Raw genomic sequence first — 26,776 nt, 5'->3', positions numbered from 1 at the left:
TTTAAATGGCCGGGCACTGGGAAGCATGGGGAGGCGGGGCTCGGTGGTGCTATTTAAAGGACCGGGGTGGCAGAGGCAGCTGAGCCCTGGGCCTTTAATAGCCCCCAAAGCCCATCACTGCCAAGGCTCTGGGGCTATTTAAAGGCCCAGGAGCTCCAGCTGGGTCGTGGGTTGCCACACTCTGGCAGAGTCCAGACGGGAGAGCGGGGCTTGCCACGCTCTGGCTGGAGCGCGGCAAGCCCCGCGGCCTCACTCTCCCGGTCGGAGAGCGGCAAAGCCCCGCCACCCCGCTCTCCCAGCTGGAGCCCCGGCCGGAGCACAGCAAGCCCCGCCACCCCGGCTGTAGCTGGGAGAACGGGGCCGCGCCACGCTCCCGCCGGCACTTCGCTCAAAGGAGCAGGACCATGGAAGACCCCCGAGCAGACCGCAGCCGGAGACCGGGGTAAGTTTAAAAAAAAAAAAAATTAAAAAGGTGCCTAAGGCGCGGGGCCCGATTCCCCGGAATCGGCCGAAGCGGCCTAAAGCCAGCTCTGCTGACCAACCCCCAAGGATTTTGCCCTGGAATCTCCAGGAAGTAAAGATTACTCTTTTTAAAGACTATACACCACGAGGAAACTCCAGCAATAGGGCCAACCCAAACTGGCTGCCCTAGTGTCATGACTTCCAGAGCCTGCCTCAAAGGGGAATAAAGGGAGGGTTACGTGTGTGCGCGCGCGCTGCCACTCCCCTTCTGCAGGCGCGGGGGCTCAGGTTCTCCGTCCCCACCCCGCCGCCTAGCAGCTGTCTCTTGGCGATTAGAACTCCGCTCCGCTCTGAGAATTCCACAGTACCCGGATGTCACAGAGGCAAAGCCATCCGTCATCGTTCGCCTCTCCCTCCGCTCGCGAGTGCACGCGCATAACTCCCGCGCATTGCCATGGGTAGGGCGCATGCGCCGCCGCCGCCCTTCACCAAAATCACTTTTCTTTCCCTCGCGACCTCAGACCTTTTGCGTTCGCGCGGGTAAAGCGCAAGCGCCTTCGCCGTGAGCATTTCCCTCCCTCCCCACGCTCGCCGTTCACGCGCGTACGCGTTTCCCTTGTCTCGCGCATCTCCATACAGTTCCTCAATCTCTGTGTATAGGGCCGGTACATTCTTTCGTCTCCTGCCCCACCCTTTCAACTGCTTCTTCCTCCGCCGCCGCCGTTGCAGTGTGGTGGGGAGCGAGTGCGCGCGCACGCGCGTGCGGGGGGAGGGGGCAGCCATGCCGAGGGGGCGGCCTTCCAAACCCAGCAGGGAGGACAGCAAGGCCGGTGCCGAGTCAGGTAACTAGCGCGGCCGGACAGGCTCGATACGCGCCCTGGGGTTCAACACTGGGCCCCTAGGGGTGACGAAAAGCCTCCGCCGGCTCCCGCATATAGTCCCCGGATATGGGGGGGAGGGAGGCCGGGTCTATTGTGTGTGGGGGGAGGGGGAGCTAGGCCCTGCGGAATGATACTGAGCGGGCAGATCCCGGCCCGGCGGCCCTGCACTGTTCCTGCCTCGTTCAGTAGCAGCAGCGCGGCTGCCGCATTCGGGGGGGGAGCCAGCGCGCCCGGGACCGGGGACGGCGTTTGTTCCCTTCCCGGGGCCCGTGTCTGTTCAGTCGCGGGGGGGGGAGAGGTAGCTTCTGGGCGGCTTTTAAAGGGGGTTCGGGGGTTGGTGTCCCCATGCCCGAATAGGCGAGCGAGACGAGGCGCGTAGCCTCACCGGCGGGTGCGTGATTCGATGGTGCCCGGGCCTTGCAGCGCCCGGCTGGGCGGCGAGCGGAGCAGGAGCCTGATCGGGGATAGTTTGGAGATGAGGCTTTTTCCCCACCCCCGCAAACTGAACAAATACAGGCTTGAAATACACGACAGAGGCAGCCGTACAATGCGGGCTTAGACCTCGGGCTCTCCTTGCAAGGAATAACTTTAAAGAAAGTTTTCAGTCATTCCATGTCTGTTGTACGTAACGAAACAAACAATATAAGAGCCACATGGTTCTGCCTAAAAGCATTTTACCTGCTCTTGTTACTTCTAGCCCTTTATGATTATTTATTGTGGAACAACACCACACCAGATTGTTTTTTTCCAGGTAGTTGGCTTTGTGCATTTGATAGCACTTTTTATAGTCAATGTCCCTGTTGTCTTGTGTGGTCAATTTTCCTTTTACTCGGTATTTCTCACAGAAACCAGAGGGAAAGCATGATCATAACACCCAAAAAACTAGCACAGATGCTCAGGTAGGTCTGTGCCTCAACTCACTTTCAAAGTGTTGGATTAGATTTCAGGCACCTGTGAGTAACGGCATAAAAGAGTCCCTTCCATAGAATAGTTCATAGGGAGTTCATCCTTTGATGTACAGACATTCAACAGCTCTCTTTCTCTTATCCAGCAACTGAATTTTTTTGTTTCTTTCTCTCAGGAGGTGGGCTAAATGTTTATTATTTTGCAGGATAACCTTGAATTAATTTTGTAAACTCCCTTAAGTTTTTAAGCCTATAATTAAATATTTTATTATATTTTTGTTAGATATTTTAAAAAAAATGTTTTTGAAAATATTATTTAATAACTTTTTTTAAAAAAAGGGGAACTGAGAAAATTTTGCAGTAGTGTCTTAGGTCCTGATCCTGCAAAGACTTAAACTGCATGTATAAGGACTCTCCTACACCAGGGCCTTCCACAATACTTGAATCTTTCCCTCTCCCCAGTTTCTAAATTTAACTGTTACCTTAATTGAAATATTATATTTTTGTATTCATTATGCAGGCTTAAAAATAAAATAAAGTGCAATATTTGGTAATAGAGGGTGAGCATGTATCATGTGTTCTTTCTACCCAGAATTCAGATGCATATTATGATGTTGAAAGTTGAGTATAAAAAATTTCTGTAGCAGTTGAATAATCACTTAACTAATATGAGAATTGGTGGTGGTTTAGGTTTTTTGGGCAAGGAGATGCTATAAGAACTATCATTCATATAGCATACCCTTTATGTTTGTACTGGAGTTAGTTAATTGGAATAATTTATCAGAACTATGGGTCTGGTCCTGCAAATGCTTACACATGTAACTTTGCATGAATAGTCACATTAAGCTAAATGGAGCTACTTATATGGAAAAATTAAATGCACTTTTGCAGATTTGGGTCCCAAATTCCATTTCTGCAAGGCAGAATCTATGTGATGCTTCTTGCAGGATTAGGATTTAGGCTTGCAGGGAATTACAGTGATGATGTGCTGTGAAACAGGAGATATGTACGAAAGAATGTTATGCTCAGACCTTTTTTTTCTAAAGAGATGATTTATACAACTTTTAAATTAAGTTATGCAAGAATAAAAAATTACACCCAAACAGTTTTGTTTTTAATACAGATCAGCAGTCAGTTTTGTAACAATTGCTTTTGGTGTTTTGAAAACAGAGCATTTATCTCTGTGTGTTTTCTGTGCATGTTCAGTAAATAGCTTTTGTATGGATTTGTATGAGTTTCAGCGCATGTACTTTATATGCTTAAAATGTATGCACAAAGTTTTTGAATAATGGTAACCTAAATGGGTATAAATGTTATAATATCAAGTTTATGATGCAAGCTGATCAAAACAAAGACATTCAAACTGTATGAAAATTCTGACCTTCAGCCTTGATATGATAAAAGTATATCCAATAACATTTAAATCATGCTTTGATCTCAGACCCATACATTACTTAGGTATAACGTGATGTGCTGAGGACAGTTAACTACAGGTTGTTGTATTTAGTTTAAAAATATTAAAAAATCTATATACCAATATTTCTCAAGAAAAAGTTGTAACTGAAACTTAGCATTTTTAAAGTGTAAATTAAACCATGTAATACAACAGATGCCGATCTGATAACTGTTGGTTATTAGCAATTTTTTTTGTCAAGAACCCATCCCATAGACTTTAATGTTCATTGGATTCGTATATTAGCAACTATCATGTTGCTTATTGATAACTTTTTGATAACCTAGCGTCCCTGCTCCCTGTGGAAAACCATGGCTACCGGTTTGTGGGGCTGCAGGCAGGGAAGGAAGCACTGGGCTGTGCCAAGCCCAAGTCCCTGGTGCCAGGGTAGGCTGCAGCTCGGAGAATGTAGGGGGAGGAACTGTGCAACTCCGAAAGCACTCAGTACTACCTTTTCTGCTTTTGTCCTTCCCACAGTCTCCCTTACCAGCCTTCAGCACCAAGACTTCAGCAGGAGTTCCCAGTTACCTCCTGTGTGGGTCGTGGGTCCCTGATTGAGGGGCTTTCCCCCTTGGCTGTTTCAGGCATGGACCTTTTGTTTGTTGACGGCTTTCAGATAATAGCACATTTTTGCTTGGAACCAAGAAGTTGCTAGTAAGTGGCATCTACTGTATAACTGTGAATGAACTATAGAATAACTGGCAGATTTATGCAGAGAAAAGGAAATTAACTAGAACTTGTTAGAAAAATTGTGACAAAATATTTTTTCAATGGAATTTGATTACTGGAATGCCTTGCGTAACCGAATTTTGCGTAAGTTGGAAACGTATACCCAACCATTATGCAAAAAAAACAAAAACAAAAAACTATTTCTAGCTTACGGAACTTTTTCCATAAGTGCAGATTTGCGTAAGTCAGGTTTGTGCAACCCCGGAGGGGAGAGAGGTCTGTAGTTGAAATTGGTTTGATTTTGATGGGACTTCGACAGAAACCAGGTTTGATTTCAGTGAAGCTCTGAAAGAATCTAAGGAGATTTGCAACCAACTCGCCTGCATGGCTCCTAAGAAGCCTGAGCTTTCAGAGTCTGCAGCTCTGGGGCAACCTGCAAGCAGGAAAATGCTCCTTTTAGTTGTAAATCAACAGTCCAGAGAATTGGAGCAGGAATGAGGCAAAATGGAGATCTCAGGTGTCTTTTATATCCTCTACCATATGTGTGGAAATTTACTGTCCCAAACAAAACCCAGAGCCCCATGGATGGAAAGTTACTGATGAACTCCAAGATTACGTGTCCATATTGCATGCCCTTACATGTTTTGCTTGCGGTGTTAGGCCTTAGCTACACTTCAGAGTTACAGTGCTGGTGGTGGCTTTACAGTGCTGTAACTTACTCCCCGTCCACACTGGCAAGGCACGTACAGCTACGTATGCTGGTTGTACTCCACCTCGACGAGAGGAATATAGAGAACAGTGCTGTAAACAATGATTAATCTTACTACGCTCTAACTGACCTCCAGAACCTTCCCATAATGCTTTTAAGTAAAGCTAACACTCTTTGTATTGTTGTGATGCCTCTGTTTGGTTTGTTGTGAACTCAGGGCTCCCGGAGCTGCTTATCTAAAAAACAAACACAGCTCCTATTTGCTGTGAATGAGGCAGGCAGTGGGATCCATTTGGAATGTCCACAGCTAGTGTTTGTTTGAGGAGAGAAGCAGCGGGGGGAGGGGGGCAGAATCCGTTTCTGAGCAGTTGCTTATCTAGTCTGTGAGGGGAAAAAAACAAAGAAGGCTATTTGCATTTAGTGAATGAGAGAGGGGTGGGGGAAGGGGTCGGAACTTGCAAGGCAGGGAGCTGACACAGTGTCAGCTCCAAAAATCCACTGTCTGTCTCCCCCACGTTCCCTGTCACACTCCACCCCACACCGCTCTTTTGAAAAGCACATTGCAGACACTTGAATGCTGGGATAGCTGCCCATAGTGCACCACTCCCAACACTGCTGCATATGTGGCCACGACAGTACGCTAGTAGCTGTCAGTGTGGCCACACTGCAGTGCTTTCCCTACATAGCTGTACGAAGAGAGCTTTTAACTCCCAGCGCTGTACAGCTGCAAGGGTAGCCATAACCTTAGGCGTACTTAGGAAGAGCTGTCTGGAAAGCTGATTCTCCTTAGTAGCCCATCAAGCTTGATTTGCTCCTGGGGGAATTCTGTGCCACTATGTATGCGCAGAATTCATGTCCAGCGCAGAATTTTTTTCTGCACAGAAAATACATTTTGCCCAAGAAGTGCTACAGTTCTGCCTTTTGCCCACCATAGGCCACTGTAGCACCAGAACAGCCCGCAGCCGGCTGCGTTCCTCACAACATCCTGCCAGCAGAGCCAGGTTAGGAGGTACGGATATGCAGGGGACTGTAGGGGGGGCAGATAGAGTGGGTCACATAGAGCTGCTGGGGGATCACAGATGGGTTCAGAAGGGCTAGTGGAGAGGACAGACTGAGATGGCGGCTCAGGAGCTAGTGGGGTGGCAGCATTGAGCTAGGGGCTGAATGGAGGGGTGGGGGCATTGCGGGGCCACATGGGGAGTGGTTGTGCAGGGACGAACCTGACTAAAAGTGAAAGGCTGGGAGTTAGTCAAGGTCTGCATGGTGGAGGCCCCCCAACCCTTCCCCTCCATTCCATAATTCTCCCACTCATACCCAGCAACCCTCCAGGTTTGCTCTCAGGCTCCTTCCCTCTCCCATCGCTCCTCCATTACCCCTGACTCCCACAAGCCTTTGCACTGCTTCTGAGGGGTGTGGGAAATATGTTTCTGTATTGTAGTTTGTTAATTACTCAAAGTTCTATGTTCATTTGCCTAGTAAGGAATCTATTTGTCAAAAAAACAGTTCCTGAATTTTTTTTTTTTTTGGTCTGTATTGTTAGACATACTTGCTGACCGGTATTTTGAAATACATTACCAAATAATTTAAACTGGCATGATTATATTGTGGTGTATGACAAATCAAATATGCAGAATTTTAAAATATAGTGTGCAGAATTTTTAATTTTTTGGCATGGATAGTCCATTCACAATGGGCTGGCAAGACTGGATATAAACACCCCCAAACCCTGCTTTGCTTCCAGCATTTATAATAGTATTAAATACAAAAAAGGTATGTTAAATTTATAAGGGGAGTCATACTCTTAGGTTTGCTGTGTGAAAAGTGTCACCAAAAGTTTGAGAAACACTGGTGTAAACGGCCATCTTCAGTCATATAGCATCACAGTGGTAATGGGTTTGGATTGTAGCTTGATAGTCCACATCAGGTCAGAGGGAGCCACATGTATTCGCTACAAATATCAGTGGGACCTCTGCTGGGGACATGGAGGGGCAAATGAACTCTTTAGGTTTTCCTCAAGATATTTCCAGAGTGCATCTAGTTTAGGTTCGGAGAAAGAGTACAGTAGAATCCCAGAGTTATGAACTGACCAGTCAACCACACACTTCATTTGGAACCATGCAATCAGGTAGCGGCGGAGACCAAACAAATAAAATAAAATAAGCAAATATAGTACTGTATTAAACATAAACTACAAAAAAAGAGGGAAAGTTTAAAATTTTTTGACAAGGGTAGGGACACTGGTTCTGTGCTTGTTTCATTTAAATTAAAATAATTAAAAGCAGCATTTTTCTTCTGCATAGTAATGTATGACTTAATACAGCTTTGAATGTTCAGTTGTAAACTTTTGAAAGAACAGCCAGATTTTGTTCAGAGTTATGAACACTTCAGAATTCTGAACAACCTCCATTCCCGAGGTGTTTGTAACTCTGAGGTTCTATTGTAAATGCACCTGAAGGGAACCTCTGCTCCTGGCTGGAGGTCAATAAGGCAGTCAGAGCTGCAATAAGGTGGTAGAAGGTTCCCTTTTGTTTCGTTGAACATGTCAGCATTGTGTTAACATTTAACAGGAATCCCAGAGCCATTGGGGAGGTTGTGGGTGTTTCTAGGATCACCTTTGGATACTGTCCACACCTCTGAATTCTTTTGGGGAGCGAGTAGACTGAAAAAGGTTGCTGCTCCTAGGGTGGCAACAGGGTTGTTGGCAAGATAGGGAGTCAAACTGTACTGTGTCTGACTGCCAGCAGTTGCCCAGATGATGGGCAACAAACCAGGGGATGCCAAGGACAACCGATGAATGCAGTCCACTAATTAATCCAAATTGGAGGACTTCAATGTGACCTCTAAGGATGCCATGTGTTGGGTGACCAGTTCCAATGACAGGAGTGACCTGTCCATGGAGTCTACTAACCTGGGGGAATTATTGCGCTGGGTTGGGATATTGTGTGTTTGGGCGAATTCCGGATCCATGAAATTGGTTGAGACATCCACGTCCACTAGGGCCTCTAGGTTGGTATTGGATATCACTGTGTGCTGGAGCCAGAGAGGGAGATATGTTGAGTGCTGATTGGGCATCACCAGGGTACTGATGGACAAGTGTTGGTGTGGGTCAGTGGGAGAGGGGAAGTGTGCCAGCCCAGCCCAGACACCTTCAGAACTAGAGCTTGGCATTTCCTGATCTGGGCATTGGCAGGGCAGTCTGATGCAGAGTCCTGGTTCCCTACAGTGTAGGGATAGCCACGATGCCTGGCATCCGTTCTTTTCCACATCAGAGAGATGGGGCCAGAGCATATCGAGTTGCATGGGCTTGGGTAATGGATGATGGGGTCACTGCAGCTGAGAGGATCAGCTTTTTTCCAGTTGATGTTTGGTCAGGCAGTCGTCAGTCTTGATGCATAAATTGAGTCAGGCATTGAGGCCAGAGAAGGATTCGACCTGTGCCAGTTCAACTTTAATTTCACCATTTAAGCTGAGGAGGAAATGATAGTGCTGAGTGTCTACTTCCAAGTGTCAGAACTCCACTGCATATTTAGTAACTGGCTGCTGTCCTTGTGGCAACACCCAAAGTGTGGTTTTGGCTGTGCTCTCGCAGCATAAAAGATCACCACCATAACTTGAATGAAGACCTCAAATTGTCCCAAAAGCAGGCCTGATTTTTTCCAGGAGTGGAGACTCCCAGACCAGGGCCTCCCCATTAAGCAGGCTGATGGTCCCACTTGGGCTTGGTTAGTGGAGTACAACTGGACATAGCAGAAATAGAAGCTGATGCTGATACTGACTTAGGAACACACAGATTTTGTCATGCTTGCCATTGAACTTGTCAGGTAGGAGAAACTTGGGCTCATGGAGGCACGGGAGTTGGCACCAAAGGTGGCATGACTTGAGCTTGCAGGACTGCATTGTATGCCTATGGGGCAGTTACCTGGGCCTACAAGGTCTATAGGTGTCTGCTATCTCTGTCAGCAAGATACTGGTGCTGAGGGTCAGAAATGGGTTACCTGGAGTGAGTCAAGGCTGGGTGCAAGACGGGCAAGGCTGGGAACAAGCACACACAGGAGCTATAGCCAGGGCCGTCCTTAGGATTTATGGTGCCCTAGGCGGGATTATTAAACTGGTGCCCCTGTGCCTGTCTTGCTCTTAGCAACACGAACATAAGCTTACAGTATTGGAAAACTTGCCACATGCATATTACTAAAACTAGTTTAACTTAATTAAGCACACTGTAATGCTGATGAACTAGCACTAAAAGAAAAAATTCTGATTTGACAAAATGATGCAAATAATATAATTTTTAAAATTTGTCAACATTTTATTGGAAATTTATATGAAGAGGTATTGAAACAAGGATTAGTTTTTAATTAAAAGCAATCTTTCTGGCTTTTTTGGCTGCAAAATCAGTAATAATGTCATTGTATGACAAAGACAAAGTGATGTCTTGTTCGATTGCAAGAATAGCAAGACCAGTCAATTGTTCCTGACTCATTGTAGAGCGGAGATAGTTTTTAATGAGCTTTAGTTTTGAGAAACTCCGTTCTCCTGATGCTACTGTTACAGGAATTGTCAGCAGAATATGAGTGGCAAGTTTGCTGGTATGAATAAACTGTACATGTCCATCATCGATTTTGCATGTGGGAACAACTCTATTCTTCGTACAGTTCAAGTCCATTTAAATCAAAATGATCTCCATGCTTCAGGAGGCTCTGTAGGTCAGGGGTCCCCAACATGGTGCCCGCGGGCACCATGGAGCCCACAGGTGCCTCTCAGTGCACCTGCGTACTGGTCGGAAGATGAGCATCTGCCGAAATGGTCGCCGAAATTCGGCAGCATTTCAGCGCTATCGCCTCTGGATGACACTGCTTGCTGCCGAATTTTGGCAGCATTTCGGCGGATGCTCATCCGCCACCATGGTCCGCCAGACAAAAAAGGTTGGGGCCACTACTCTAGGTTCTTGCACTTTGTCATTAGTTGCTCTTGTTTTCCTATTTCGTTGAATTTAATTCCTCTCAGCCTGTTGCCAGCTGAGTGAATGGAACCCCAGGCCAACAGCGGGTTGAGTGGCTCAGACAGGGTCTCAGCCGCCGGCCTGCTCAGCCTGCTGCCAGCCTGGGGTTCCTTGGGAGTCTCCAGGCCAGCAGTGGATGCTGAGTGGGGCTGGCAGCCGGGACCCCGAGTGGCAATGGGGCAGCAGCCAGAATTCCAGGGCAGCGGTGGGCTGAGCTGCGTGTCATCAAAAATCAGCTCGCCGCTGCGTGTCATCAAAAATCAGCTCGCGTGCCACCTTTGGCACATGTGCCATAGGTTGCCGACCCCTGCTCTATACACTAGTAAGGAGATGAGCATATTACAGTTGTTGGAGGGTGCTATTTAGCAGTAACAGGGCTATAGGAAAGTCAGTCAACATTTTTTTGTTTCTCTGATGAAAACTGGCCTACTCCGTTCCCCATACCAAGGGGAGCCGCGGACGTCAATCCCGTGCCATGAGGACGGTAGGTAACTCGATCTAAGATACTTCGTAGCTGAAGTTGTGTATCTTAGATCGATCCCCTCCCCTAGTGTAGACCAGCCCTTAGTTTAGTGATCGCTTCTCATGTGTTGTCAGCTGCTAGGAACAGGAGAGGATCAGAAGCAGTAGCTTCATTTCATTGGAGAAGGGGAGCTACCATTTCATCCCATGCTTTTGTAACTAGTAATAGCAGTTTTTCCTCTTCTTTTCTTTGCCGTCATTGACACACTTTGTTCTGTTTGAATAGGAAGAGAAATGGTATATTTACAAAAATCTGGTCCTGAAGGTGTGCTCTAGTAGTACATCATGAATCAATTTAGGGTTCAGTATGTTGTTTGTAAATAAAGCTTTGAAGGATCTTAAACCAGATGCTTTTTAAAAACTTGCTACTAAGTTTTTTCCATTGAATTTTTCAAAAACAAACAAGATAATATTTATAGTCATGTAATGTCTCCCAAAATGTAAATATTTAAATTTCCTTAGAGCTGAGATTTCCATTTTCTGGATAATTTGGTAAAATGATTTTGAAGAACAGCTTACCCACAAAGCAAGATTCAACCATTTTCTGCAACAGGATATACAAACCTCAAACTGTATTTCAGGGTTTTTCTATCACCTTATGAGTTTTCACAGCAAGAAAGGTGAATGGAGTCTTAATTGGATTGGCCTATAGAAAGTGTTACTTCTCTTTTGACTGTAAGTGCAGGAACACTCTGATGGATTGCATGTCTCTCAATCATCTTGAACAATCGGTATTGGCTACACAACTCTCAAGGTGTGACTGGTGAAATGGAGAAATTGCAGTGACCATATGTGGGGGAGAGAAGAGATGCCTGCATATATATAAAATTCAGTAGTGTTGTAATCATGTCTGAGAATTTTACATTTGTGGTTTTTGTTTTTGTTTTATTTTTATTGATGCTTGTTTAGGGAGAGTGAAGGTTCGTTGTACAGCCACCTACCTGCACATTTACAAAGGGTATTGTACATTCAGGACTACTAACTATACAGTCTTAAATGGTCAACCAAAACCATTTTTTAAAAAGTAAATATGTTCACTATAACAGAGATTGGAGGAGAATTTTTTTCGTTTGACAGCTTTTTTGCAAGTCTTTTGGTCTGTCCCCTGTTTCTGTGGGCCTTCTGTACAGAAGCAAGAAAGGGGAGAGAATCAATTTTAAAAATAAAGGGAAAAGTATAGCCATAAAGCTACAAATTGATAGGCAGATACAACGTTTGGAATGGTGATTAATATCTGGGTTGTCTGAAGCAGGAACATACTCCTTCCTCTTCCTGAGATCTTGCAAATCCAGTTAAGACAGAATCTTGTGAAAGTTTCCACGGGTCTTCGCCACTTCAGTGTACACTTGTTTTTTGTTGTTTTTTGTTTTTAAACAAATCTAATTTAAAAATTGAAAATATAACTTTGTACAAAGTATTTAATGCTTATTTTGCAGATGGTGTTCTGACACTGAATACAGAGAACAGTAATTGTTCCTACCAAGTACCAAGCATCCGTAAGTGTGAAATCTGTTTGCTATCTTTTTCAAAAGTGACACAGTTCCAGCGCCACATGAGGGATCATGAGAGAAATGACAAGGTATGTATTTCATTAAATCTAGATAAAAATCTAAAAAATATGAATACATCAAAAGTTAAATCCAGCATTTTAATAGGTGAGGTTGAAGACACATTTAACTCTGTTCAGTAATGGTGCTTACAGCCAAACTTTGCAGTTTAGTTGGACAACACTTCTTTTTCACTTCTACCTCATCACATGTGCATTCTGTAAGTAATGAAAGAAACGTTGCATTGGCTAGCATTTCAGATATGCTATCCCCAGTTGAAGCAGTTTTTGCTAAGGTATCCACAGATAGTCCATTGTCTCTGCAAAGTATATATGTGGGCTAAAGAAACTGGTAAAACAATTTTTTTTTTCAAGATTTTTGATAGTAAACTGACTACGTTTTATCAGCAATAGGGAAATTTGTTTCTTATTTAACTAGCAAAATTTGTACCCAACTGATTGATTAGAATCAACTTTCCTTTATGTAAACTATCTTCTTCTCTTTTTTCTTTTTTCCCCTTAAAGAAATAATTTTATTAAAGAAAACAGCAAAATCCTGCATGAAACGGTAGCCAATGTGGTTATCACTTCAGCTGCTTCTAAACTAGATGGAGGATGACTGAAGTGGATTTTAGCCCATGAAAGCTTATGCTCAAATAAATTTGTTAGTCTTCAAGGTGCCACAAGTATTCCTCATTTTTCTTGTGGGTTAAGGCACTGTATTAAGATTTAGGAAGTCTGGGTTAATTCTACGCCCTGACAGATTTCTTGTGTAAGTTTAGGTAGTTTTATTTAATTGCGGTGCCTTGGTTTTCAATTTGTAAAATGGGACTAATCCTTTCCTACTTCATGTTGGGAGGATCGATTCATTCATATTTGTCTTGTGGTGAGGAAGATATAGATTAACTATCTTTTTTGAGATAAATTATTACCCAATTTTTAAATCTCAGGAAATCAACCCATTTGTGCTGAGAGAGCATTTGTATCATAAAAAAATTGATAGTGTCTTAACTTCAAATTCTACATTTAAAAATAATCTGTGGTTAATTTGGAAATTATCTGTTCACTCAAATGAAAAACAGGAGCAATGTTTTTGAACAAAATGCAAGGAAAGATCAGTTTTAAGAATGAAAAATGTTATGTACAACAGGCGTGGCCAACTTGTGGCTCCAGAGCTACATGCGGCTCTTCAGAGGATAATATGCAGCTCCTTGTATAGGCATCAACTCCGGGGCTGGAGCTACCGGTGCCAACTTTCCAGTGTGCCGGGGGTGCTCGTTGTTCAGCCCTTGGCTCTGCACAGGCCCTGCCCTCATTCCTCCCTTCCTGCTCCCTCCCCTGAGCCTGCCATGCCCTCGCTCCTCCACTCTTCTTCCCCCCCACCCCCAGCCTCCTGCACAATACAAAACAGCTGATCAGGAGGTGTGGGGAGGGAGGGGGAAATGCTGATTGGCGGGTCTGCCGGTGGGTGGAAGGAGCGAGGAGGGGAAGTTGATGTGGGGGCTGCTGACTGTGGCAACGTATGTTGGTAAATTCTGGTTCCTTCTTAGGCTCAGATTGGCCACCCTTAGCGTACAAAATTGTAGAGTAACACGGTTAACCTTGGAATAAGCAAGATAGTAGTTCTCTTAAATGCTCTCTGCTTTTCTGGTCAGATGGTTGGTTGAGCCCAGAGGAGGAGTTCAGGATTATGTATATTTTAGAAAGAGATTTAGTTTTTGTCTACACTCTTTTCTCTTGCCAGTCCCTCCTCACCCCTAAATCAAATGGAATTATGAAAAATTGGGGAGTCAGAATTTCTGTTGAGTATTTTAGGTCATGGGACCATGAGAGAAAATAATCAGGAGGATATTTGTGTCATTTTTGTAGATAAGTTCTTGAATTGCCTGTTTTTATTTTAATTATTGTGTATATTTGTCATAGTATTATTCCTCGATTTGAACATTAGAGTTCAAATATAAGGTACTAGCTTGAAGTCCTCTAAGCTTAATCTCCAGCTTAGATCTGATTGGCTGCCACCAGGTCAGGAATTGATAGGGCCTGACCCCTCTTTCCTCTCTCTGGTGTCCCCAACCCTCCCCTGGGGGGACCTCCAGATAACCTGTTTCTCTGCTTCCCAAGCTCTAAGCGTTCTTTTCCCTCAGGACAATTGAGATGCAAAATACCAACAGCTTGGCTTTGCCTTTCCCCGTTCCTGCCTTCCCGTGAGGGAGACAGATACCTGATACAGAGGTTTCAATTTCTCTGCCTTACTAGAAAAAGAAACTTCCACAAGTTTTGAAAAAGAAAGCTTTATATAGAAAAAGAGACAATACAGACTTATGACTTGCATAAACATTTATACAGGCTCCTACTTAAAAAAATCTGAATAACCCAGTCTGATTTAAAAAATAGCCAATTTAAATAGACCAGCAATCACACACAGTAAGTACAAAGCAAAGCATATCATAGCCGATTTTACTTTGTTTCCGTTTTGTACTCACTGCCTTTAGTAGAATGAGAAGAAGATTGGAATTAGCAAGATAGCTTGTCCCTCACAGCCGAGGAAGCAACAAAGACCCAGCAATCCACATCTGTAAATACAACACAAAGCTCCTCATAGCCGAATTACTTTGTTTCCCTTTGTACTCACAGACTTTTGGTAGAATATTTGAGATAAGATGGAGTTAGAAGAAAACTTGTTTACTCATAGCCGAGGAAACAACAAAGACCCCGAGTATACAAATTCCCGCTCCTGACTTTAAACAATCCAGTTCTCTGATTGGTCCTCTGGTCAGGTGTTTGGTTACCCTTTCCAGGTAAAAGAAACTTAACCCTTACCTACCTACTTATGACACCTACCTATTTATGACAATATTGTAGTCTATATCTGTGAGAAAATTAGACCTAATATATTTATCTTTATCTTGTTTCCCCAAATAGCCTCATCGGTGCGACCAGTGTCCAATGTCATTTAATGTTGAGTTCAACTTGACACTTCATAAATGTACTCACAATGGGGAAGATCCGACATGTCCTGTGTGTAACAAGAAATTCTCCAGAGTGGCTAGTCTCAAAGCTCATATTATGCTACATGAGAAAGAAGAGGTAATACTTAAGCTCATTTTTAATTTTTGAAAGAATGTGACATGAATGTTGTTCAAGAAATTAAGCTTATGCTTTTGCACAGAAGGGTGAGTAAATGAGGCAGAGCTATAAAGTTCTTAATGGAGAACATAGCCAATTTAATAATATTAGCTAAAAATGGACGTACCTGATATATACTAACTGTCGCAAGTGAATCCCTGCATATTTGACAAATAGGTTACTGAGAGTCAAGGACAGTAACAAGAAAATATGTATCTTTTGTAAATTCATGTTATCTGAAAGCAGGATCAAACTCATAATCCTTGTTTGATGCTTTTCAATCATATTTACTTGAAAGTGTTTTTGATGAGAATGAAATAACATTTCAAAACTTGTATCTATTTAATCTTCTATGCTATTTATATCCATTTAGTTTCAAAAATTTGATATTGAAAAAACCTAAATTTTCTTTGTTTCAGTTTTCAGAAATACCTCATTTCATCTGTGGAACTCAGTCCCTTAGCAGTGCAGGTTTGGAACCTTCTAGAATAGCAGTGCCCACTGGGTCTGCATGCATCTTCTCTAGTGGATACCTTTTCCCTAGAGATAGCTTCATAGCGATCTAGAGGCTTATTTTGTAAGATCTGCCGGAGGAGGATGGATTCTATCACTTATGTACTTGAACTAAAATTTAGGACCTAGAAAAAGATGTGCTATCCACAGAGAATGTAAGATCTTCTCTGCACAATTATGTTTAATTTTGCTTTTGTTTTCTTGGTTCTAGCCTAGTCCTATGCTTCATTTATAGTTTTGGCACCAATTTAACCAGTTGTGGACTTTCTGAAATGTTAGGTTCTTCTTCAAGTAGTGTCTCTGTGAGTTCTCTGCTGTAGGTGCGATAGCGCCCTTGTGCCTGAGATCAGATATCTTCAGTATCAGTGCCCACTGGGCCTCACATGCGCTCCTCCCTGTCTCGCGCTGTGAGTGGCGTCTGTATAGTGCTGTGCCATCCAGCTTCCCTTAGTTCCTTCTCAACTGCTTTTGGTCTGGGGTGGAATCCCAAGCGGACCTCTTCATACATCCCTATCCCTTGGTAATGGTAGTGTTTCCATTATAATTTCGTGGATGTTAGCCATTTCCTTTATTTTTTTTCCTCCTGGTGGGGGAAAAAAAATTCCGTTGCTCTTCACTACCTGATATTCTTTAGCTTAGTGTAGGTTTCCTTTTCTATGCCCTTCCCAATTGGGAAGTTCTCCCTTCTCTGGGTTATGCCCCCATCCCTGGGTTCAGTAGGTGCTTTTCCTTTTGTGAGGCCATTCCCATGAGTGATGGCTAATGGTGCATACGCTGTCTTGGTGAGGGACACATCTCACAAAAGCATACTCACTGCCTCAAATTGAAAGCTCGGTCCAGAAAGAAAGAAATGTTACGGACCCAATGAGGCTTTGAAGCCAAGGGAAATAATATAGGTAGTTCCTCACATCATGAACTGTTCTTCCAGAGTTAGTTCCAGCAGAGTCCGCTCCAATGCTGGTTTTGTGTATGGAATCTGTAGTGTTGATTCATGTCCCTCAACTATGAGGGCTCTTCTGATGTTTCAGTAGAGCAAAGCTCCATCATCTTTCATGCCTCTGGGTTCTTCTAGACTAGACATGAATTTTCCCTAGAGTCAATGAAAACTCATCATGCAAGTAGGGCTTTGAACATTTACTGGATGCCTATCAGCTGGGTTAGAGAAGGGTATTGTGAGCCTCCAGTCACTAATGAATTTATCCTCCAAGTACCCCTGTGTATTTTGATGTCTTTTATGTAATGGGAACTAATGCAGAGGAATAACAAGTGATTTGCCCAGTGTTTACCCAGGAAGTCTGGCAGAGCTAGAATTGAACTCGACGCTTCTACCAGTGCAGTGATTTAATCACACCACCATTCTTCCTCTCATCCTGGAATCTCTCTGCACCATCAGTTGTTATAAATTTCTTTCCATCAGTAGTATATGAGTCCCTCACCCATGTACAACCACCTTCCCGTGACATGGATTTAGTACAGTACTTACCAAGCTTATGGAATCACTGGTTAAACCTATAGTAGTCTCTGAAGATTGCATCCTTAATGAATACTGTATTGGCCCAAAAAGTTAGTGTCAATCACATTTTGATGGCTGATGCTCAGTGTGTTGTCATAACTTCCTACTCAGATCTGAACCTTAGAATTCAGAAAATGAGATGCTAGCATAAAATCTCCAAGCTTAATTACCAGCTTAGATCTGATAACGCTGCCACCAGCCAGGAATTCCAGTGCCTGGCTCACTCTGGTCTCCCCAAAACCTTCCCTGGGGGACCCCAAGACTCAGATGCCCTGAGTCTCACCACAAAGGGAAATAACCCCTTCCCCTTGTCTCCTCGTTACTTTCTTCCAGGCTTCCCCTCCCTGGATGACCCTGGAAGATCACCCTGTTTCAATTCCTTGAAACGCAAACCAGAGAGATCAGGTTTCTCTCACCCTCACTCAGAGTCCCTGCAAATGCAAGCTTTGTAACTCTAACACAAAGAGATTTTCTCTTCCCCCCTGTCTTCTTCCTCCCACCAATTCCCTGGTGAGCTGCAGACTCAATCCCCTTGAGCCCCAACTAGGAAAAATCACAGGTCTTAAAAGAAAGCTTAATATAAAAGAAAGAAAGACATAAAATGGTCTCTGTATCAAGGTGACATATACAGGTTATTGGCTTAAAGAAAAAAAATGAACAAACAGCTTATCCAAAGAAAATACAATTTAAAACATTCCAGCAAACTACACACATGTAAATACAAAAAAAACCAATATAAAGCCTATTGTCTTTCTACCTTTGTACTCACAACTTGGAAACAGAAGATTAGAAAGCCTGGAGATAGAGTGATCCCCTCAGAGACTAGAGAGCAACAGACGCAGAACAAAAGGACTCACACCCAAAAACTTCCCTCCCTTGAGATTTGAAAAATCTTGTTTCCTGATTGGTCCTCTGGTCAGGTGTTTGGTTCCCTTTGTTAACCCTTTACAGGTAAAAGAAACATTAATCCTTAGCTATCTGTTTATGACAGTGTTCCATAAGGAAAATTGTAGCATATTGAACCTAGAATATATGGCAGACTCTTGCTCCCTGCACATATGCTCCTGAAGCTAACCTTATGATTAGGGGTCTACTTAAATTGTGGAGAAATCACACATTTTTCATGGGTTTGTCATGGCATGAAGAGCAAATTTTGTGGATATATTCATACCATGCCACCCTTACTTGTGCACTGCTGCTGGTGGCAGCACTGCCTTCAGAGCTGGATGTTGGGCCAGGAGTTGGCACTCTCTGAAGGAAGCACTGAAGAAAGGGTGGCAATACTGCAATCCAACTACAGTAGCCTTGTGTGATCTCCTTTTGTGTTGGGAATCCCAGTTTAAGAAATGTTGTGTACTTTTACCCATACTTTTTAATGGTCCCTCTCCATTTTCCAGTGGCATAAGCTTTTGTTCAGAGATGAGTGACAAAACTAATTAGAGGTTTGGAAAAACTTTCACATAAAGAGTGATTAAAGAGATTGAAACTGTTTTAGTTTAGAGGAGATAAGTAGATACAGTGATAGTTGTTGTTCAGAATAGTGAATGATATAGAAAAGATAGAGCAGGGACTTCTATCTGCCCTTTCTCATAATTCAAGAACAAGAAGACTTCCAGTGAAATTGAAAGGCACCAACTTCAACTCTTTTTACAGAATGCTCAATTAATCTGTGGATCTCGTTGCTACAAGACATGATGGAGGTCAAGAGCATCCAAAAGGATTAGACTCCTATGTAGATAATGAGAATATCCACAGTTAAATTATTAAAGCTTTACAAAAAATTCCACACGTTTTGGAAGGTTTTTAAACCCTTACATTTCAGGGCATGAGAAAATCGTCTCTCTGTGTGTATGTCTACACAGCAATTAAAAACACCTGCGGCTGGCCTGGGTCAGCTGACTTGGGCTGTAGGCTGAAAAATTGTGATGTAGACATTTGGGCACAGGCTAGAACCTGATCTCTGGAATATCACACAAAATGGGAGGATGCCAGAGCTTGGGTTCTACCCCAAACCCAGACATCTGCACCACAGTTTTATAGCCCTGAAGCCTAAGCCTCATGAGCCCAAATTAACTGACCTGAGCCAGCTGCTGGTATTTAGTTGCTGTGCACCATACCTCAGGGTCCAAGGAGGAAAGCTCACTTTTTCAGAACTAAGCAAAAGTTAGATCTGGTGTAGCTTCTGAATGGTTTTTTTTTTTTAAAAATCACTCCATGTTTATGGTAATATTTTAAGTATTTCATGATCTCGAGAATCAAGTTCTGTTATCTTTTTCAGAATCTTATTTGTTCAGAGTGTGGAGATGAGTTTACTTTGCAGACCCAACTGTCCATGCATATGGAAGAACATCGTCAGGAATTGGCTGGAAGCAGGACCCACAGCTGCAAGTCCTGTAAGAAGGAATTTGAGACTTCCTCACAGCTTAAGGATCACATGAAAACTCACTACAAAATAAGGTGTGAATCATTGTATAAATTATGCGTATTCATGTAATAAGGGATGCTCCTTTGCAGCAGCAGAATATAGAGAAGCCTGAAAAGAATTTACTTCTGTCTGTCCCAGTCATTGACTGCCAGTGTCTGGTCCTGTACAGACAGTGGGAATTGTCCAGCAGGGGCACCCTTATGAAGGTCCTCCATCCACCTTCAAGACCTAGCACTAGAAGGTGGCAGTGCTGTAGGACTTCATGTTGCTGAGTGTGCTCAGGCAAAACTACTGTGGATTTAGCTTGAAATTTTGCTTCAATGTGGACTTACCAGTCCCTTATTTGGGATTATATTTTCCATGTTATTGCTGACTATCTGAGGCTGTAGTTTGGCTCTTTAAGCGTATACAGATAACTTCTGTTGTGTTTGAGAGAGAGTTCACTAGCCTTACATAAATATTGACTTTAAAAGCCAAAGGAAGAACGTTATAATAAATGACATAATTAACTTCAAGTTCTATGAGATAATTTATTGAGAAGTTTAGAAATGTAAAAGGAACTGAAATGGTATTTTTTATTTTTAATTCCTTGCTGGAGTAGGCTGATTTTTTTCTTTAATATTCATGGGCTTATTAATATAAAGTATAGTTCCAGATATGTATCTGTAAAGTATGTGTTTAGAGATCTTGATATATAGTGCTGTATCTTTGAGTAGTGTTCCTGTGGGTGCTCCATTTGAGGTGTGCACGTGCCCCTTTGATCTGAAATTTGTGGCGGCAGTGACTGTTCGGTCTGTTTAGACATCCTACCTGTCCTCATGTGGAACACCAGAGCCAGCATTCCCTGCTCCCATTCATTCCCCATCAGTAATCTTCATTGCAGGAGGAAGCATTTGAGGAGCAGGAAAGAAGGGGTGATGATGGAGGAGGTTACTCTTCAGACAATTATTTCATTATCATCCCTGGTTAAAGCGGTTATGTTTCACCTATCTATTGGGGATGACTTCTAGGAGTTGGTGAAGACAGTGGTGGACTCTCCAAGTTCTCTTAGAAAAAGTCCCAGCGATCCAGCATAAATTGTTGGAAATTTCACACCCTCCATATTCTGTGAATGAGCTGCTGTTGGAGCTTATCAAAATGGCTTGGCAAGCCACTTCTGCTCTCTCCCCTCTTCCCCAAAATTAAGAAGTCAGATTTTTTTTTTTAAGTTTTTCCCAGCCAGGTGCTCAGTTTTTATTTTCTCATCCTGCCCCCAACTCCCTGGTGATGGATACAGTCAACAAGCGGAATGAGCAGCATCATTCAAAAGCAACCCTCTTGCCAGGGACCAAAAGTATTTAGCTTTATTTGGTAGCAAGAAGTACTTGTCTGCATCCTACAATTTAGATCCGTGAAATATATCAACTAAGCCAAATTTTATTTTTATTGAGCGACTCCCACAAGAACACAGGAAGCAATTTCAGGCCGCCATTGTGGAGGGACAGCTCCTGTTGGGGTGGACTTTATGGGCTTACCTCTACACTGCTGACACAGCAGCTTGATCCATGTCCACTACGGCAGTCATTCATGATGCATTCTTCAGTCTGCCCTCATGAGGTCCAAAACACAGTAATGGACCTCCTCTTCTGTGGTGTGAATCCCTACATTCCTTTAAGGCGTGTAGGGTGACCCTTTGCTTGAGGGTATGTATATGTCTGTAGACAAAAAGAGGTTCAGTAGGTCTATTTCTAGTGGCTCAGAGGTCCTGCACAACCTAGTTTTCCACTTCTCACAGAGGACTTGAGCCACCTAAGAGGAAACGGACTACCCAAAGATGTCATCTTTAAAGCATCCCTTTTGATGCCTTAGTTGAGGGTCACGAACATTATGGGAATCTGAAATGGCGGTATCCTGTTGAGTTTATCCTCCCACCTCTTGGGGATCATTTCTCCCGTTTCTGCAGTTAGTAGGAGCAAATTGCTTCTGACAGATTGGAAGTCATAACATTAGGCTGTTCCATCTCTTTTCAGGGACAAATCTTATGAATCTCTCCTGAGACAGGAGGTTCTGTTTCTTCTCTGCTTAGGAGCCATAGAACCCAGTTCCCACTCGATACAAAGGAAAAGAGAATTTTATTCCAACTGTTTCCTTGTTCCCAGAAGGAAAGGCTGATGGAGACCAATTTTTAGATCTCAGATGCTGAATACTTTTCGCAAGATTCAGAAGTTCAAGATTGAGATGCTTGTGACTGTCATCCCATCACTAGGTCCCGAGGACTATTTCGAGACATTCAGGCTTCAGTACGTGTATTTTTCTGTTGCGATATGCCTTTCTCACAAGACGTTTCTATGCTTTATAGTGGGCCAGGACCACTATGAATATGGTGCCTTCCCTTAGGTCTGTCTGCCACCCTGAGTATGTTCGTGAAAGTTACGGTCATAGTTGCTGCATAGCTTTTTCAATGGGGAGAAACCGTTTTTCGCTATTTTTACAATTGGCTCCAAAAGGGGCCTTATTGCACAGAAGTTCAAACTGCAGTAAACAAAGCCACCTCTCTACTCACAAGGCTCGGTTTTCAACATTGTGAAGTTCTCCCTCGTACTTGTACAACAGATACAGTATCAAGAGCGATGCCTATAAACTCTAACATCCAGGGCCTGTCTACCAAGAGACAGGTTCTTCACCCTGACACAAGTTCAGTTAAGTCCTGAGGTCTCGACCAGATTCTGGCTGCAGGTCCTTGCGCACGTGGCAATGTGCACCTTCATCATATGCCGAATTACACCCATACTGCTTCCAAGCCTGGCTCTGGTCAGCCTACACCCCCAAACAGGGACAGGTTCAACAAGTTGCTCTCTTCCCCTCATTGTGTGTTAGTCTCCTTTGACAGGTGGAAGAATCTGAACAAGGTGTATTTAGGGGTTCCTTTCAACTATCCCTTTCCTACTATTAAAATAGTTGCTGACACGTCCCTCTTTGGATGGGAGCTCACCTAAAGGATTATAGTGTACAGGGCAGGTGGACCACTAGAGTCCACCCTTCAGATTGACAGGTGTGCCTGTTACTACGTCCTTTCATTTGCATAATAACAGACCACAGGACATGTTGCACTACATAAACTGGAGGGAGGGGAAGGGCAAGATCGCCTTCCCTCTGTACAGAGGACATGACATTATGGAACTGGTGCATAGCTCGGTGTAGCCTTCTTTCAACAGTCTTTCTGCCTGGTCTTCAAAACACTATAGCCGATGACCTCAGCAGATAATTCGCACAAGTTCATCAGTGGGAACTCAGCAAGTCTGTACTGAGACTGCTGTTTCTCGCCTGGAATTTTCTGACAATAGATCTCTTTGCCATCACTATCAAGTGGAGATGCACACTTATGCTTGTTCCCTGAATGATGCCTTTCTTCTCTCATGGTCCAAGAACCTTCTACGTGCCTTTCCTGCAATGTTATTAATCCTCATGGTCCTGAACAAAGTCAGGCAAGACATAACCCCACACATATTGATTGCATCAGCCTGGCCAAGGCACTTTCTCCTCTTCTTCTCTCCGCTGGCCATCAATTTACCACTGACCCTCCAAACTTCTCTTGCAGGACTTAGGTAGCATTCTTCACCCCAGCATAAGCTTGCCTGGGATCTGGAAGGCATGTAGAGATAGAGCTCTCCTGTTCAAAGCAGATGCAAAAGGTCCTGCTTAACAGTTGAAAAGGAGATCAGAAAACCTAAGTTCAGGAAAAGATTTTACCAGTGGTGTGCTCACTGACATCTGTCTGCTGCTGATTTGTCCATTTTGGAAGGTTTAGAATAACTTCTTATCCTGAAGAAAAGAAGTGGACTCCATTAAAATCCATCTGGCAGCCATCCACAAACTACTTTTTGAACCAATGGCCACCTTTCCATGAAAACCACCTTTTTAGTGGCCATTACTTCTGCTTGAAGAATTGGTGTGCTAAGGTCTTTGATGGTTGACCCTCCTTACACTGTTTTCTTCAAAGATAAGGTGTTCTTCTGACCACGTCCACAGTTCTTACCTAAGTCATTTCAGACTTGCATATAAATCAGACAATTCATCTCCCTATATTTTGTTCGGAACCTTATCAGAGTAGGGAAAATGCTGCCCTCCATAAACTGGATGTTAAGAGGGCTCTCTGGCATACATTTGGACAGAATTAAACCCTTCTGAGCCTCTCCAAGTTTATTTGTATTGTGGAGCGAGCTAAAAAGAACTCCATTGTCTACCTGGAGACTTCCTAAATGAGTTTCTGCCTGTATCTCTTTTATGAAGTTGCTAATGTACATGCCCACCTAGAGACATAACCCATTCTACCAGATATGACTCCACATCGGTTGCCTTGCTAAAAGATATTCCTATAGAGCAGGGGTTCTCAAACTGGGGGTTGGGACCCCTCCAGGGGGTCATGAGGTTATTATATGGGGGGTCCACCCCAAGCCCTGCTTTGGCTCCAGCATTTATAATGGTGTTAAATTAAAAACACTTTTTTATATATTTATAAGGGGGGAGGGGTCGCACACATACTTGCTATGTGAAAGAGCTCACTAATAAAAAAGTTTGAGAGCCACTGCTATTGAGCAGCGATTCTCAAACTTTATTGCACCGCGACACCCTTCTGACAATTAAAATTACTACATGGCCCCAGGAGGGAGGGGACTGAAGCTTGAGCCCTGCCACCCCAGCTGGAAGGCCCAAGGCCTTCAGCCCCAGGCAGGGGTCTTGTAACCTGAGTCCCACCACCAAGGGCTGAAGCCTGAGCCTTGCTGTCCAGGGCTTTGGACCTCAGGCTTTGGCCCTGGGCAGTGTGACTCGGGCTTTGGCCCCAGGCCCCAGCAAGTCTAACACCAGCCCTGGTGACCTCATTAAAATGTGGTCGCAACCCACTTTGGGGTCCTGACCCACAGTTTGAAAACTCCTGCTACAGAGGAAATATCATGAGCTGCTAATGTGGGTTTACGTCTACGCCTTCTCCTGACACTATGTCCTAGTGAATGCTTCTCAAGCAGATGCTGCCTTTGGTTCTGTAATTCTTCAAACAGTTTTAGATTAGGTTCCGAAGTTCCCACCTCTTTCAGAGGATAATGCTCAGAAGTCACCAAGTGGAGTAACAAGAGGGACGCTACTTGAAGTAGAAAGATTACTTAGCATTAAGTAACTGGTATTCTTTGAGATATGCGAACTTATGGGCACAGATGTAGTTTGACTTCTATATTAGTAATGGCAGCTCCAGTCAGGCCAATGGGGCCTGCGTGGGCGGGGAGGGGAAGGCAAATTCTGTGCCTGCTCAAGGCATTGCCTCTCCCCCTAACTACACCCATGCCTGTGGATGCTCCTTTCCCTCTGCTCTGGAGTCTGATCTTTGTGGGTTTTGTAGTCGAGAAGGAACTGAGTAGTAATTGTTTGCCTCAGACCTCCATGTCCTCTGGTCAAAGGTGCATGTGCACCCCAAGTGGAGCACCCCTAGGACATCCATCTTGAAGAACTCCAGTTACTGTACTGGGAAAATAACCCCACCTTTTTGTAATGTTTGCAAATTTTTAAAGACTGAGGACAGTTATTTATTACAGATGGATAAGGAACCTAATATGTGGTTCCTGCAATGAAAGACAGCATTTCCTTTCTATGTATTAGGATTATTTCTTTTCTGAAAAGAAATCTTTGAAAGGCTGTCTTTTTTCAGATTTTCAGGTTTGTACTGTGATTAAGTGAACACACAGCAGTACCAGTAAAACTGCAGATGATTGATTTTGTTGTTGTGAGTATCTAGGCCCTCTTTACCTGAATTCTTCAGTTTTTCTTCATTAGTCTGAAGGCCATGCTAAACCCTTCTTTAGTGTGTAACCGTGTTCTAAAATTGTTAATTCAGCTACTACCTCATTATTATCAATGGATATTGACGAATGTAGTAATGATGCATGAAATGGAAAAGCATATTGCTTGCTTTTTCTTAGCCTAGCAGAACCAGAACAGCTAACGTGAGTAAAAAGCGGTAAAAGTTAGTTTTGTCACTAAAGTAAGCACGTTTGAGTGAGAAGGTCCTACTTTCTTTTAGAATAGGAAGAGATCCTGCAGCTGCTATATCAACCTTGCAAAATTTACAAGGTCAGGAACGGAATTTGCTCATCTGCCACTTGCTATTATGACTGCTGTTTTCAAAATCCTAGACATTTTATTCTCTGTGAATTAATAACAGCTTGCGAAACAGCTTCATACCATCTTAGTCTCATTTATCACCTGATCAGAGAATACCAGATATTCAAATTTGTGAGGTTTAGATTTGGACCTAGCTGATGGCACCAAACTAGATTAATTTAAGGGTGTATTTAAAGCCTAATGCTGTGACAGAGGCTCTCTCTCTTCTTACTAAATTACCACAACTTTACAAAGTTGTTTGGTGGGTAGTGTCCTCCACCACACCTACCCAGTTACACTAAGAAGGTATTAAGATAGTGATGGACACTTCATGAACTGTCATTGGAGAGAGAAATTCAGAATTATCAGTGACTGTTGGAGGCAGAAGAGTTAAAAAATAAAAAGTACTGGTGCTGCAGCTGTTGCTTCGTTCTATAATGTTAGCAAAAAACTACAGCCCATGCTGTACAATGTTAATGAAGCTGCATTTCTGACCTAAATTTACTTTAAATCCAGAAAAAGTAGATGTGATGAAAAGTCATCTTTTTCAAATATTTAATCTGGGAATAAAAAGTCTTTATTTGTAACTACTTCCTCTGTGTTTCCAGGGTATCCAATACTAGATCTTACAATCGAAATATTGACAGAAGTGGGTTTACATATTCATGTCCGCACTGTGGAAAGACATTCCAAAAACCAAGTCAGTTAACTCGACATGTTAGAATACATACAGGTAAGTGGTGAGGCAGACTGGAAATATTTCAACAGCTGCACAGACTTTTTTTTTTAAGCATGGAACATAAAAAATTAATAGTAATATAGAGTCTCATTTTTATTCTTGTTAAGTCTGTTTATTTAAAGCCATTTCCACATTTTAAGTTTTTTCTGTTGATTGCTTCAGGTATAACGGCATTGCTGAAATTG

General features: G+C 43.3%; 1 protein-coding gene across 10 annotated transcripts in view; it reads left to right on the top strand.

The window, feature by feature from the left end:
* The first annotated feature begins 1,151 nt into the window (after positions 1 to 1,151).
* Positions 1,152 to 26,776, top strand: part of ZNF236 (zinc finger protein 236) — a 200,841-nt gene continuing 175,216 nt past the window's right edge. For 8 of the 10 annotated variants that reach the window (XM_075062893.1, XM_075062896.1, XM_075062892.1 and 5 more), the window contains exons 1-5: positions 5,799 to 6,088; positions 12,037 to 12,179; positions 15,069 to 15,233; positions 19,577 to 19,755; positions 26,461 to 26,585. In XM_075062893.1, the coding sequence (XP_074918994.1) occupies positions 5,932 to 6,088; positions 12,037 to 12,179; positions 15,069 to 15,233; positions 19,577 to 19,755; positions 26,461 to 26,585 (769 nt within the window). In that variant the 5' untranslated portion in view covers positions 5,799 to 5,931. Of the gene's footprint in view, positions 1,305 to 3,950; positions 4,356 to 5,798; positions 6,089 to 12,036; positions 12,180 to 15,068; positions 15,234 to 19,576; positions 19,756 to 26,460; positions 26,586 to 26,776 lie in introns of those variants that run through there. The other 2 variants (XM_075062894.1, XM_075062898.1) reach the window with 2 other exon arrangements.

The sequence above is a fragment of the Chelonoidis abingdonii genome, chromosome 2, assembly GCF_003597395.2.
Source record: "Chelonoidis abingdonii isolate Lonesome George chromosome 2, CheloAbing_2.0, whole genome shotgun sequence".
NCBI classification, from domain to species: domain Eukaryota; kingdom Metazoa; phylum Chordata; order Testudines; family Testudinidae; genus Chelonoidis; species Chelonoidis abingdonii.
This window is presented reverse-complemented; position numbering and strand designations above follow the sequence as displayed.